At 37.2% G+C, this 15,351-nt stretch overlaps 1 protein-coding gene across 2 annotated transcripts in view; it reads left to right on the plus strand.

Annotated features, from left to right (window-relative positions):
• Positions 1-15,351, plus strand: part of GLRA3 (glycine receptor alpha 3) — a 166,152-nt gene that overhangs the window by 31,007 nt on the left and 119,794 nt on the right. For both annotated transcript variants that reach the window (XM_060101473.1, XM_060101474.1), the window contains exon 2: positions 770-897. In XM_060101473.1, coding sequence (XP_059957456.1) covers positions 770-897 — 128 coding nt within the window. The remainder of the gene's footprint in view (positions 1-769; positions 898-15,351) is intronic.

The raw sequence follows: 15,351 nt of genomic DNA on the forward strand, positions 1-15,351 counted from the left end.
TAATTGAAGAAAAGAACATTGATGTTTAATCTATAGGACCGGAGTTTTATTACCATTGAGAACAATTCTCAGAACTTGAAAGGTGATGTTCTTTTCCTCTATAAAAGCAGTAATAATTGTATTTCACAGCTGAACTTTCATATTTTCTTATGTCTGAACAACTTAGGATAATTTTAGCTAAAAATTGCAATCAGAAATCAAAATTGGATAAATACAAATTTTGAAATCCTAATAATTTGGAGTGGCTTTGTTTCCAGACTTAAATATTGTCACTACTGAATACATGTGAAAAATTATAAATTCTGACTGTAAATCTATAAATACCTATCTGTCACTATGATAATATTCACTATACAGTATGTAAACCTTTTTTTTGTTTTATTGTTTTCAAAGTGGTTTTTTTTTTTTTTTTTTTTTTTTTTTTTTTGTGGTATGCGGGCCTCTCACTGTTGTGGCCTCTTCCGTTGTGGAGCACAGGCTCCGGACGCGCAGGCTCAGCGGCCATGGCTCACTGGCCCAGCCGTTCCGCGGCATGTGGGATCTTCCTGGAGCGGGGCACGAACTCGTGTCCCCTGCATCGGCAGGCAGACTCTCAACCACTGCACCACCAGGAAGGCCCCAAACTGTATTTTTTTGTTTTATTGAATGTAAATAAAGTTGTTTTTTTTTTTTTTTTTTGCTTAGCATTTTTATTTTATATTTCTAGGTAACAACTGTTAGGAAGACTTTTTCTTTGGGTAAATTCTGTATTATTTTTTCTCATTTGCAGTTTGGTTGCAACAAAGGAAACAGATAGTGCAAGGTCTCGAAGTGCCCCAATGTCACCTTCTGACTTTCTGGATAAATTAATGGGAAGGACGTCGGGGTATGATGCAAGAATCAGGCCCAATTTTAAAGGTAATTGTTTTGCTTACTACAATATATGACATGTGTTTTATTTTTTATTATTTTTTAACATCTTTATTGGAGTATGATTGCTTTACAATGGTGTGTTAGTTTCTGCTCTGTAACAGAGTTAATCAGCTATACATATACATATATCCCCATATCTCCTCCCTCTTGCGTCTCCCTCCCTCCCACCCTCCCTATCCCAGCCCTCTAGGTGGTCACAAAGCACCGAGCTGATCTTCCTGTGTTATGCAGCTGCTTCCCACTAGCTATCTATTTTACATTTGGTAGTGTGTATATGTCCATGCCACTCTCTCACTTCGTCCCAGCTTACCCTTCCCCCTCCTCATGTCCTCAAGTCCATTCTCTACATCTGCGTCTTTATTCCTGTCCTGCCTCTGGGTTTGTCAGAACCTTTTTTTTTTTTTTTTTTTAGATTCCATATATATGTGTTAGCATATGGTATTTGTTTTTCTCTTTCTGACTTACTTCACTCTGTATGACAGATGATTAAACAAGATAAATTTTCAAATTGATTTACCCCCAAATTCTAAAGCTTATTTCCAATAATCCTCCAAGCACTATATTGGTCAAAGATATGTCTTGAAAGAAGAAATATATTCTCATGTTAATAGCTCTCACAATTAGTCTTCTTTGGACCATACAACATTACATTAGTTTGTGTACAACCTCATGATTTGATATTTTTATACATTATGAGATGATGATCGCAATGAGTTTAGGTACCATCTGTCACCATACAAAGTTGTTACAACATTGTTGACTATATTCCCTATGCTGTACATTACATCACCATTGACTTATTTATTTTACAGCTGGAAGTTCATACCTTTTAATCTCCTTCACCTATTTCGATCATCACCCTACCACCTTCCCCTCTATTCCCTTGTCTGTTTTCTTTCTCTTTTAAAAAATGTGCCTACTGAATCAAATGAACTAATTTAAAGTGGGTATTATATCTGCTTTCCCTTCCAATTTGTCAAAAAACAGGAATTAATACTGTGAGACTTTAGGGGAATGTCTATCAATAATGTGATATTCCACTAGTCTAAGTTTTTTTGAAAAAAATAAATGAGCAAAATTAACTATATATTTACAAAAAAAGAATAGGAACAGAAATTTGCCAAACAGATGTGACAATATATTACAATAACTTAAATGATTTAGTATTCACTTCTTCATGGATTAAAAAAAATTTTTTTTTTTTTTTTTGCTGAGCCGTGCGGCATGCGGGGCCTTAGTTCCCCGACCAGGGATGGAACCCATGTCCCTGCAGTGGAAGCGTGGAGTCCTGACCACTGGACATGGATTAAAATCTTAATGAAAAAAAAAAAACCAAAACCTGGAAAATACCTAGGTAACTGATCAGACAATAGGAAAATGTTTTTAAAATATATAATTATTGAGAAAAACTTGTATGTTTGACTTTTCAGGAATTTATAAATTTCATACGAGGAAAACAAAAAATCTTAGTAGAGACATTCTCAGATAATTTGCAGAAAATAAATAAGAATATTCAACCTAATTAACAATCAATGAAGTGCAAATTATAATAATAATGTGACAGCATTTTCACCTTTCAAATTACCAACATTTAATGATAATATTATTGATAATTATTTCAGTCTCAAACACATTATTATAAAATTTATTTTTGTAATACTGATTTTAAATTTGTGATTGTTTTCACAAGTACATTTACATTAAAACAAAATTTACCTTCCAGATCATAGAGAAGAACAATTATTAAAAAACTATAAAATGACTTTATTAAAATGTAACTTTGTATTTGCTCTTTTATATACTGCTAAGTTTGAAAAACTCTAGATGTAGACATTTTTATTTAAACAAAATTATGATATTTATTTGTACTATTTTGTATCATTTCTCTAAAATAAGTACACCTTTTAAAACTCCTATTTGTTTGAGAGAAAACACTGCAGTACCAGGCATAAGTCACACAAACTACAGGAAGGTTGTGTTGCACATTGCTAGGTGGGTGTTATTTTGTATTTTTATCTGTTTGTTGTTTTATGATAATAGTAAAAATCGTGTACCTGAATTGGGTAAAAATTAAATTGTCCAAAAATATTAGTGATGAATAGCCTCAACAGACCTTCGGCACAATTCTACATCTTTGAGACAAACACTCCAAAAGGAAAATTGGTTACTTCCAGTGAGCATCTGTTTAATCTCTTTGATGGCTTTCCAGGCCTTTTACAAAGAAGGTGCTATGAAAGTTCTTTGCACTAACTAGACTGCTAATTGGATGCCTCCATTCTTGCATTCTACCTCTTCTGTTTTTCTTTTCTGCCCAATAATTTCTCTTTTTTTCCTGCAGGAATAATTATGTTTATTCATCTTGTTCACTCTCTTTAAGCCATTAGTTTTCTTGCATGTGATGGAAATGCTTTGTCGTTGAGGAAGGGCTGAGTTGATTTGCCTGGGTGCTGATACATGTTTTGTCTGCTGTGTATGGAGAGAGATAGTTTTCTGCTGTTTCTCTCTCTGGGAAAGGAAATCTGACAGAGGTGGTACTGCCCTGGGCACAGCTTTGCTTTAGGTGAGTGTTGAGTGGCGAGGCTTTGGTCTGGGGTTCTCCAAATGCCAGAATAGCGATGACTTTCATTTTGAGGTACTGGCAGGAACCCTGTTTTCCCCAGTCACTTTTTTTTTTGTTTTTGCAAAGAGAAGTTGAATAAATTCTGGGAACCTAATGTATAGCCTTGAGATTACAGTTAACAGTACTGTATTATAGACTTAAAAGTTCTCACCGCAAAAAAGAAACAGTAATTATGTGACGATGGAGGTGTTAGCTAATGCTAAAGTCATCATCTTATTGCAGTATGCAAGTGTATCAAATCAACACGTTGTACATCTTGAACTTACACAATGTTGTATGCCTTTTATATCTCAATAAAGCTGGAAAAAGAAAACATTTAAAAAGTCAGCATTGCTTACAGAATCATATTATTTCCAATCACCTTAATAAGCTATGTTTGCAAAAGGAAAAAAAAAAGTTATGTGCATCCTTCAAACCCGTGGAAATTCCAGGCCATCCTGGCTCTAGGGGACTATGAATAAGGGAGCAAGGAGCTTCCTGAGACAGGTGTCCATGGCCTCCCCTGCTGCCCCACCTAACTACCCACCTCCTGTCCTGTGGATGATGACCCTGAACTTTGTGCCTCTTAGCACTTAGCTTCCTTCTCCATGCAGTTCTAATCATCATTTATTTTAGACTTTTCTCTGTTTTGTCTGTCAACCATTTTCTTCTGCCTTCTATATTTTATGTGATTAAACCAATTCTGACTTTCCTCTCGTTCTCTTTGGTGTGATATATCTAGTCTCATTTTTATTCAATAATATCATTTTTATGCATTTGGAGAGAAGAAAACTATGCTCGATCCTCCATCCTGAAATAGAAGTTTCCAGGAATCTTTGGAAACTGGAAACCAGTTTAACAGAAAAAAAGCAATTGAATAGAAAATAAAAGTACATCCATAGACAATAAAATATTATTTCACTAGACTATCTACCAGCTTTTTCTAGATTTTGTTTCTTTCCTTTGACTCTATTGTTTAGGCCCTCAGTTGGTCTTTGATAACCTTAAAACTAATTTGGATTCAGGCAGAAAGTAGTCTGTCAGCAATCACCTGTTTGTGTATTCCTCCTATATATTTATTGAATTTTCGTTAGGTTTTTTCATTCTGTCTCCAATGACCATTCTCTTTATCTAGAAATAACATTGTTCGCCTTCACTATGTCTCTGTGATTTCTGTCTTTTCATCTGTAATATTTCTCTATATTAATCCTTTTCTCCCACATCACAAATGCAATTTTCATACAGTCTCTTCTGCTATAACTCATTCTATCCCCAGAATGGAATGTGTACCTATTACTCATTTCTGCCCATATCTTTTTTTCAGGGAAACTGTTAGAATCTTCTTTATCCATTTTAATTATTCCTACCCATCCAGACACTATGCTTCTTGAATAAAATTCACAGTTATTTTTTGAAAAAACTGTATTTTCTATTTTCATTTTTATGTAATACAAGGTCATTTTAACAAGAAAAATCTCTTCAAAAATAAGGCTTTCTCGAAATTGAGTTATTTGTAGTGAGGTGGATGGACCTAGAGTCTGTCATACAGAGTGAAGTAAGTCAGAAAGAGAAAATCAAATACCATATGCTAACACATATATATGGAATCTAAAAAAAAAATGGTCATGAAGAACCTAGGGGCAAGATGGGAATAAAGATGCAGACCTACTAGGGAATGGACTGGAGGATACAGGGAGGGGGAAGGGTAAGCTGGAACAAAGTGAGAGAGTGGCATGGACATACATACACTACCAAACATAAAATAGATAGCTAGTGGGAAGCAGCCGCATAGCACAGGGAGCTCAGCTCCGTGCTTTGTGACCACCTAGAGGGGTAGGAGAGGGAGGGTGGGTGGGAGGGAGGGAGATGCAAGAGGGAAGAGATATGGGGACATATGTATATGTATAACTGATTCACTTTGTTATAAAGCAGAAACTAACACACCATTGTAAAGCAATTATACTCCAATAAAGATGTTAAAAAAATAAAATAAAGTGGAAACTTCAAAAAAAAAATAAAGCTTTCTAAAACTGTAGATGAACACCTGAAATGTTCACAGATTTAAATTCTGCACCCTATATTTTTAGATTTTGTTTGATTATTTTTTCTTTTTTTTTTAAACATCTTTACTGGAGTATAATTGCTTTACAATGTTGTCTTAGTTTCTGCTGTATAACAAAGTGAATCAGCTGTATGCATACATATAACCCTATATCCCCTCCCTCTTGCGTCTCCCTCCCCCCGACCCTATCCCATCCCTCTAGGTGGTCACAAAGCACTGAGCTGATCTCCCTGTGCTATGCAGCTGCTTCCCGCTAGCTATCTGTTTTACATTTGGTAGTGTATATATGTCCATGCCACTCTCTCACTTCGTCCCAGCTTACCCTTCCCCCTCCCCGTGTTCTCAAGTCCATTCTCTATGTCTGCATCTTTATTCCTGTCCTGCCCCTAGGTTCATTAGAACCTTTTTTTTTTTTTTTACATTCCATATATGTGTGTTAGCATACGGCATTTGTTTTTCTCTTTCTGACTTACTTCACTCTGTATGACAGACTCTAAGTCCATCCACTTCACTACAAATAACTCAGTTTTGTTTCTTTTGATGGCTGAATAATATTCCATTGTATATATGTGCCATATCTCCTTTATCCATTCCTTTGTCGATGGACACTTAGGTTGCTTCCATGTCCTGGCTACTGAAAATAGTTCTGCAGTGAACATTGTGGTATATGACTCTTTTTGAATTATGGTTTTCTCAGGGTATATGCCCATTAGTGGGATTGCTGGGTCATATGGTAGTTCTATTTGTAGTTTTTTAAGGAACCTCCATACTGTTCTCCATAGTGGCTGTATCAATTTACATTCCCACCAACAGTGCAAGATGGTTCCCTTTTCTTCAGAACGGTGTGAGGTGGTACCTCATTGTACTTTTGATTTACATTACTCTAATGATTAGTGATGTTGACCATCCTTTCATGTGTTTGTTGGCCATCTGTATATCTTCTTTGGAGAAATGTCTATTTAGGTCTTCTGCCCATTTTTGGATTGGGTTGTTTGTTTTTTTGATATTGACCTGCATGTGTTGCATGTAAATTTTGGAGATGAATCCTTTGTCAATTGCTTCATTGGCAAATATTTTCTCCCAATCTGAGGGTTGTCTTTTCGTCTTGTTTATGGTTTCCTTTGCTGTGCAAAAGATTTTAGGTCCCATGTGTTTATTTTTGTTTTTATTTCCATTTATTTCCATTTCTCTAGGAGGTGGGTCAAAAAAGATCTTGCTGTGATTCATGTCATAGTGTGTTCTGCCTATGTTTTCCTCTAAGAGTTTTATAGTGTCTGGCCTTACATTTAGGTCTTTAAGCCATTTTGAGTTTATTTTTGTGTATGGTGTTAGGAAGTGTTCTAATTTCATTGTTTTACCTATAACTGTCCAGTTTTTCCCACCAATTATTGAAGAGGCTGTATTTTCTCCATTGTATACTCTTGCCTCCTTTATCAAAGATAAGGTGACCATATGTGTGTGGGTTTATCTCTGGGCTTTCTATCCTGTTCCATTGATCTGTATGTCTGTTTTTGTGCCAGTACCATACTGTCTTGAATACTGTAGCTTTGTAGTATAGTCTGAAGTCTGGGAGCCTAATTCCTCCAGCTCCGTTTTTCTTTCTCAAGATTGCTTTGGCTATTTGGGGTCTTTTGTGTTCCCAATAAATTGTAAAATTTTTTGTTCCAGTTCTGTGAAAAATGCCATTGGTAGTTTGATATGGATTGCACTGAATTTGTACATTGCTTTAGGTAGTATAGTCATATTCACAATTTTGATTCTTCCAATCCAAGAACATGGTATATCTTTTCATCTGTTTCTATCATTGTTAATTTCTTTCATCAGTGTCTTATAGTTTTCTGCATGCAGGTTTTCTGTCTCCTTAGGTAGGTTTATTCCTGAGTATTTCATACTTTTTGTTGCAATGGTAAATGAGAGTGTTTCCTTAATTTGTCTTTCAGATTTTTCATCATTAGTGTATAGGAATGCAAGAATTTTCTGTGCATTAATTTTGTATCCTGCTACTTTACCAAATTCATTGATTAGCTCTAGTAGTTTTCTGGTAGCATCTTTAGGATTCTCTATGTATAGTATCATGTCATCTGCAAACAGTGACAGTTTTACTTCTTTTCTGATTTGGATTCCTTTTATTTCTTTTTCTTCTCTGATTGCTGTGGCTAAAACTTCCAAAACTATGTTGAATAATAGTGGTGAGAGTGGGCAACCTTGTCTTGTTCCTGATCTCAGAGGAGATGGTTTCAGTTTTTCACCATTGAGAATGATGTTGGCTGTGGGTTTGTCATATATGACCTTTATTATGTTGAGGTAGGTTCCCTCTGTGCCTACTTTCTGGAGATTTTTTATAATGGATGTTGAATTTTGTCAAAAGATTTTTCTGCATCTATTGAGATGATCATTATGTTTTTTTTCCTTCAGTTGGTTAATATGGTGTATCACATGACTGATTTGTGTATATTGAAGAATCCTTGCATTACTGGGATAAACCCACTTGATCATGGTGTATGATCCTTTTAATGTTCTGTTGGATTCTATTTTCTAGTATTTTGTTGAGTATTTTTGCATCTCTGTTCATCAGTGATATTGGCCTTGTTTTCTTTCCTTGTGACATCTTTGTCTGGTTTTGATATCAGGGTGATGGTGGCCTCATAGAATGAGTTTAGGAGTGTTCTTCCCTCTGTTATATTTTGGAAGAATTTGAGAAAGATAAGTGTTAGCTCTTCTCTAAACGTTTGATAGAATTCACCAGTGAAGCCATCTGGTGCTGGGCTTTTGTTTGTTGGAAGATTTTTAATCACAGTTTCAATTTTAGTGCTTGCGATTGGTCTGTGTATATTTTGTATTTCATCCTGGTTCAGTCTCAGAAGTTTGTGCTTTTCTATGAATTTGTCCATTTCTTCCAGGTTGTCCATTCTATTGGCATATCGTTGCTTGTAGTATTCTCTCATGATCCTTTGTATTTCTGCAGTGTCAGCTGTTACTTCTCCTTTTTCATTTCTAAATCTGTTGATTTGAGTCTTCTCCCTTTTTTTCTGGATGAGTCTGGCTAAGGGTTTATCAATTTTGTTTATCTTCTCAAGAACCAGCTTTTAGTTTTTTTGATCTTTGCTATTGTTTCCTTCATTTTTCATTTATTTCTGATCTGAACTTTATAATTTCTTTCCATCTGCTAGCTTTGGGGTTTTTTTGTTCTTCTTTCTCTAATTGCTTTAGGTGTAAAGTTAGGTTGTTTATTTGAGATGTTTCTTGTTTCTTGAGGTAGGATTTTATTGCTACAAGCTTTCCTCTTAGAACTGCTTTTGCTGCATCCTATAGGTTTTGGGTCATCATGTATTCATTGTCATTTGTTTCTAGGTATTTTTTTATTTCCTCTTTGATTTCTTCAGTGATCTCTTGGTTATTTAAGAGTATATTGTTTAGCCTCCATGTGTTTCTATTTTTTACAGTTTTTTTCCTGTAATTGTTATCTAGTCTCATAGCGTTGTGGTCAGAAAAGATACTTGACACAATTTCAGTTTTCTTAAATTTGACAAGGCTTGATTTGTGACCCAAGATATAGTCTGTCCTGGAGAATATTTCATGTGCACTTGAGAAGAAATTGTATTCTGTTGTTTTCGGATGGAATGTCCTATAAACATCAATTAAGTCCATCTTGTTTAATGTGTCATTTAAAGCTTGTGTTTCCTCATTTATTTTCATTTTGGATGATTTGTCCATTGGTGAAAGTGGGGTTTTAAAGTCCCCTACTGTGATTGTGTCACTGTCGATTTCCCCTTTTATGGCTGTTAGCATTTGCTGTATGTATTGAAGTGCTCCTATGTTGAGTGCATAAATATTTACAATTGTTATATCTTCTTCTTGGATTGATCCCTTGATCATTCTGCAGTGACCTTCTTTGTCTCTTGTAATAGTCTTTATTTTAAAGTCTCTTTTGTCTGATATAAGAATTGATACTCCAGCTTTCTTTTGATTTCCATTTGCATGGAATATCTTTTTCCATCCCCGCACTTTCAGTCTGTATGTGTCCCTAAGGCTGAAGTGGGTCTCTTGTAGACAGCATATGTACCAGTTTTGTGTTTGTATCCATTCAGCCAGTCTACATCTTTTGGTCGGAGCATAATCCATTTACATTTAAGGTAATTATCAATATGTATGTTCCTATTACCATTTTCTTAATTGTTTGGGGTTTGTTATTGTAGGTCTTTTCCTTTTCTTGTTTCCTGCCTAGAGAAGTTCCTTTAGCATTTGTTGTAAAGCTGGGTTGGTGATTCTGAATCCTCTTAACTTTTGCTTGTCTGTAAAGGTTTTAATTTCTCCATCAAATATGAATGAGATCCTTGCTGGGCAGAATAATCTTGGTTGTAGCCTTTTCCCTTTTATCACTTTAAATCTGTCCTGCCACTCCCTTCTGGCTTGCAGAGTTTCTGCTGAAAGATCAGCTGTTAACCTCATGGGGATTCCCTTGTATGTTATTTGTTGCTTTTCCCTTGCTGCTTTTAATATTTGTTCTTTCTATTTAATTTTTGATAGTTTGATTAATATATGTCTTGGGATGTTTCTTCTTGGATTTATCCTGTATGGGAGTTCTGTGCTTCCTGGACTCGATTGACTATTTCCTTTCCCATGTTAGGGAGGTTTTCAACTATGATCTTATCAGATATTTTCTCAGTACCTTTCTTTTTCTCTTCTTCTTCTGGGACCCCTATAATTCAAATATTGGTGCATTTAATATTGTTCCAGAGTTCTCTGAGACTGTCCTCAATTCTTTTCATTCTTTTTTCTTTATTCTGCTCCCTGGCAGTTATTTACACCATTTTATCTTCCAGCTCACTTATCTGTTCTTCTGCCTCAGTTATTCTGCTATTGATTCCTTATAGAGTATTTTTAACTTCAGTTATTGTGTTGTTCATCACTATTTGTTTGCACTTTACTTCTTCTAGATCCTTCTTAAACATTTCTTGTATTTTCTCTATTCTGTTTCTGAGATTTTGGATTATCTTTACTATCATTACTCTGAATTCTTTTTCAGGTAGGTTGCCTATTTTGTCTTCATTTATTTGATCTTGTAGGTTTTTGCCTTGCTCTTTCGTCTGTAACATTTTTTTGTCATTTCATTTTTTTTTTTTTGATGGGTGGTGCTGTATTCCTGTGTTACTGGTTGTTTGGCCTGAGGCATCCAGCACTGGAGTTTGCAGGCAGTTGGATAAAGGTGGGTCTTGGTGCTGAGTTTAGGCCCTCCAGGAGGCCTCACCCTGATTAATATTCCCTGTTGTCTGAGGTTCTCTGTTAGTCCAGTCGTTTGGACTCAGAGCTCCCACAACAGGAGCTTGTGCCTGACCTCCAGCAGAGCAACCAAGATCCCACAAGCTGCATGGTGTGGTACACACACACACACACAAAAGAAAGAAAAAAAAGGAGCAGTACAATATCAAAGAATAAAAAACAAAATAAAATTAGAAAGATCAAAAATATATTAGGGAAACTAGAAACATAATTGAAACAACTGCAACAACGTACAATAAAACCACAAGAGAAAAAAAAATGGGGGTTCGTGGGGAACAAGCCAAAAGGAGAGCATAAAGTATAAAGAATAAAATAAAATTAGAAAAATAAAAGATTTATTAGGGAAAATATAAATGAATCAATAAGAATGAATCAACAAGGTAAAACAGAGCCCCAATGTAAAAGAGGAAAAAAGAAAAAAAAAGCCTTGCCTATGGGTGTGGAGTTTAGGTAGGGGGTGGAACTTAGGCAGTGGTGGGGTTTAGGGTGGGGCAGGATCTAGGCGGGGGGGGGGGGGGGGTGACGTTTGAGTGTGGGGCGGGGCCTCTGCTTAGGACCTGCGTGGAAGGGAAGAGGCAGCACGTTGGAAGGAGGGCCTCTGGAGTATGGATTTCTGGAGTTTGGAGGTAGGGCCCTGGGTGAGGGTGTGTGGGTGGGGTTTAGGCCCAGTGTGTTGGAGGGCGTCTCAGAGGGGGTCTCTGAGTGTAGAGGTGGGGCCCTGGGTGGGGGTGTAGGGGTAGGGCTTCGGCTCTGCGTGGCAGGAGGGAGGCTCTGAGGGCAGAGGATTAGGCCTGGGAGCTAAGTGGACAGGGAAGGCATTGGCCACATTCCATTCTGTTCTGTTCCTCTGTGCCCCTCCCCCATCACCCCCAGGGTCTCCCCCATCGCTGCTGGACCCCTAACTGTGGGTGGGTCCTGCTGGGTGAAGGAACTCCTCCCCTCCCCCAGCCGCCCCTCAGGAGTGCTGTTCCCGCAGGTCTGGCCTTTACTTTTGCTCCCCCTTCCCTCCCACTCCCTCAGGACCCACGCAGCTGGAGGGGGCCTAGGTGGGCAGAGGATCACGCCTGGCATCTCAGCAGGTTTCTGGGGGCCCAGGTGGGCAAGGGAAACCTGGCCATGCTCCCTTTTGATCCTCTGCCCTCCCAGTCGTCCCCCAATTTCTCCCTTCGGGTGTGGGATCCTTTCCTCTCCCCAGCCTCCCCTCAGGGTCGCCAGTCCTGTCCCGCCTCCACTTCTCCTCCCCTCACTCCCCCCACACTCCACGTCCTACCTGGTCACTGGGGGTTCCTCCCATCCCCTTAGGTGTCCATGGTTCCCCCACTGGTGCCTGGTAGGTGCCCTAGTTGTGCGGAGACGAGAATTCCGCGTCCTCCTAGTCCACCATCTTGAGTCCGCCCCTGATTATTTTCTAATATATTCTCTCTGTAGTACTTATTTCTCTTTTTTTACTTTAAAACATTCTCAAACTAACAGAAGATTTGCAAGTATAGCACAAACTATTTTTTTCCCCAAACCACTTGAAAGTTAGTTGTTGACCTGATGCCCCAATTCTTGGGTGTATCATGCCAAAAAGAACATTCTCTTAGGTAACCACAGTCTAATCATTGAAACAGGCAAATTAACATGGATATATTGCTACCATCTAATTTGCAGGCTCCCATTCAAATTTTATCAATTATCTAAATAATGGCTTCATAGCAAAAGAATCCGGTTTAGAATCATGTCTTGTGTCTTGCGGGTCATTTCTCATTGTCTCCTTCAGTCCAAACAGAGCCTTATTCTTCCTATGACTGTCATGATCTTGGCATTTAAAGAGATATTATTATTCTTTTATTTAACAGAATTTTCCTCAATTTGCATTAGCTTCATGTTTCCTCGTGATTCAATTTAGGTAATGCATCTTGATAGGAATATCACAGCAATGATGCTGTGTTCTAATTGGATCTTATTAGATTGTGGAAGATGTTAATTTTTACCGTGACTGATGATGTTCACTTTGATTAACTGGCTAAGTTGGTATCTGCCAGAATGTATCTATATACATACACGTATGAGCATAAGTATACATACACATATATGCATAAGTATACATACACATACACACATGTGTATATACACACACACATATATATTCATTTACATCTATGTATTTAATTCTCTATCTGCTGAAAACCATGAGTTCTCCCTGGTAGCTCTACTACCATAGGTTTCTTCTAGTTTCTGAGTCTCCATATTTTAACTCCCTCATTTGACAGTAAGGCTCCCATTATCCTTAATATAATTACATATTTGATCAATATGTAATGAATCTCCCTTGTCTGCTGCCACTCCCTCTCCTGCACAGATTCCTCAGGGTCCTGTTCAGACTCTCACTCCCCATGCAAGGCTGCTCCACTCAGGCTCCAACACCCCATGCTGTGAAATCCTTCCCCGCTGATGTCCTTCTCACCCTGCTGGAGTTGTCCACACTCCCCACAGCCATGCCCAGCATGGAAGCCTATCTTGTACTGCCCGAGAGAATGGCTTTTGGCTACATTTTCAAGAAGGAAAGGGAAGGGAAAGGGAAGAATAAATTGGATCCTATTTTTATGCCATAATTTTCAAACCTTTTTTCAAGTATCTAAAAAATAATCTAAAATATGGATTTACAGCAATCAAATATGCCTTTGTCAATTAAAAAATAAAAATAATATCTTTCCTCATGACCTGACTACATTAATATATATATTTATCTAAAATAAAAACAAATCACTAAACAGATTTTTTTGAAATTTAATGTTTTGATTGCATTCTTTTGTCTTTCGAAAGAGTGTGGCTTTAAAGCAATATTACATTAAAAGTTTTTTAGAGTCATTTTCATGAACACTTGGGTTATTTTTTGTCTCTGTTTATTTGCTCTAGATTTGCCTGGTGAACAATTTTTCCCCAACATGAGTGACAATAATGTAACTGCCAAGGCTTTGCATTGTACTTTGCCATTTTGCCTTTGTCCATCTCTGAGCTTAAAAGCCATGTTCTGTTTCTTTAAGAGGCATCTAAAAGAAGGCATGCTGCTGAAAACATCTGCGACTACTGTCATTTGCTTTTCAGGCCAACGATGGCTAAGGCAGTGAACAATTTTAAAGCACAATTTGCCATATGGATGCTATAGCAGTTATTTGCTCTGTTGCTAAACATAGCAGTATATTAGATGGATATAACAGTTTTTTTGGTTTGGCACAGAGAAGTACCAGATTGACCAGTGACTGCTAAACAGGTGCTCTCTGTAATGGCAATAGAAGGTTTACAATCCTCTCTGAGCTTCATTCCCTACAAAATTTTTGAATATATAATATATATTAATAGTGAGGGTAAAAAGACTACTCCAAGACTGCTCCCCTGATCTGACACAGATCAGAATCTTAAAGTGTAGAATATACTGCCTTATAAACTGTATCCACTTCATTCCTTGTACTCTATCTCCACTGTGACTGTCCTTGGTCAGGGCCATTGTATTTCCCATTTAAACTGTTAAAATAAATTCCTACTTTCTCTATGTTTAAGCTTTTGCTATCCATTCAACCATTCACCATGTTGTGTTGGTTTACTACACTCTCATGAACAAGAATCTGTAAAGACTCCTTCATGTTCATAAAGTAAATTCCAAATACCTTGGTATTACATTGAAGAAATTCTATGATCTAGCCCAAGACTATCTTTAAAAACAGTAGACTTTATTTCCAAATTGCTTCATACCTTAATATATTTTAAATTTCTTTAAAATAAAATAAATTCTATATATGTGTATGTATTTTCTATATATATATACACACACATCTCATGTGAGTATATATCTTATATGTATATCTTTCAAGTGAGTGCTCCATTTTTCAAATTTGAAATTAAAGTTTGGTGCCTGAATCCATTCACCTTTCTTTATGCTGAAGAAGAGAATGCATACAAATAAGTAGTAAAATGGAAAGTAAATAGCACTTTTGTATGTCCTAATAACCAGGAAAGGAACATGTCTGATAACTGATGGATTAGACAGTAAAGCTTAGGGCAGGCTGACTTTCTGCCCTTAGCAAGAGTTTTCTGCACCTGATGGGAGGCATTGGAGAAGCAAGCGCTGGAGTCTGGTTCATACAGTGTGAGGCATCATGTTCCCAGCTGCTAGTGAAAGCCTAAAGTAGCCCCCTCTCCTGGGACCATTGCTCTTCTACGGAAACATGTCATTTTAGGGAGAAAACAAATGCATCAGAGGAGTCCTCCTCCTAGCACAGTACTTCATACTGTTCCCTTTCAGAACCTTTCTGGAACCATTAGGATGTGCTGTACAGCCCCTGCTCCCAAGGGACCCTGAAATGCATCAGAACAGACATTACTAACTTCAGGTCACTGAAGCCTACACTGAATTTTCACCTTCATCCTATTTTTCACCAATATTATCTGTAATTCTATGCATAATGATTAAATTTAGAAGATGAGACTAAAAAATAAAAACTCTGCCCCTTGCTGA

The sequence above is a fragment of the Mesoplodon densirostris genome, chromosome 6 (assembly GCF_025265405.1).
Source record: "Mesoplodon densirostris isolate mMesDen1 chromosome 6, mMesDen1 primary haplotype, whole genome shotgun sequence".
NCBI lineage: Eukaryota > Metazoa > Chordata > Mammalia > Artiodactyla > Ziphiidae > Mesoplodon > Mesoplodon densirostris.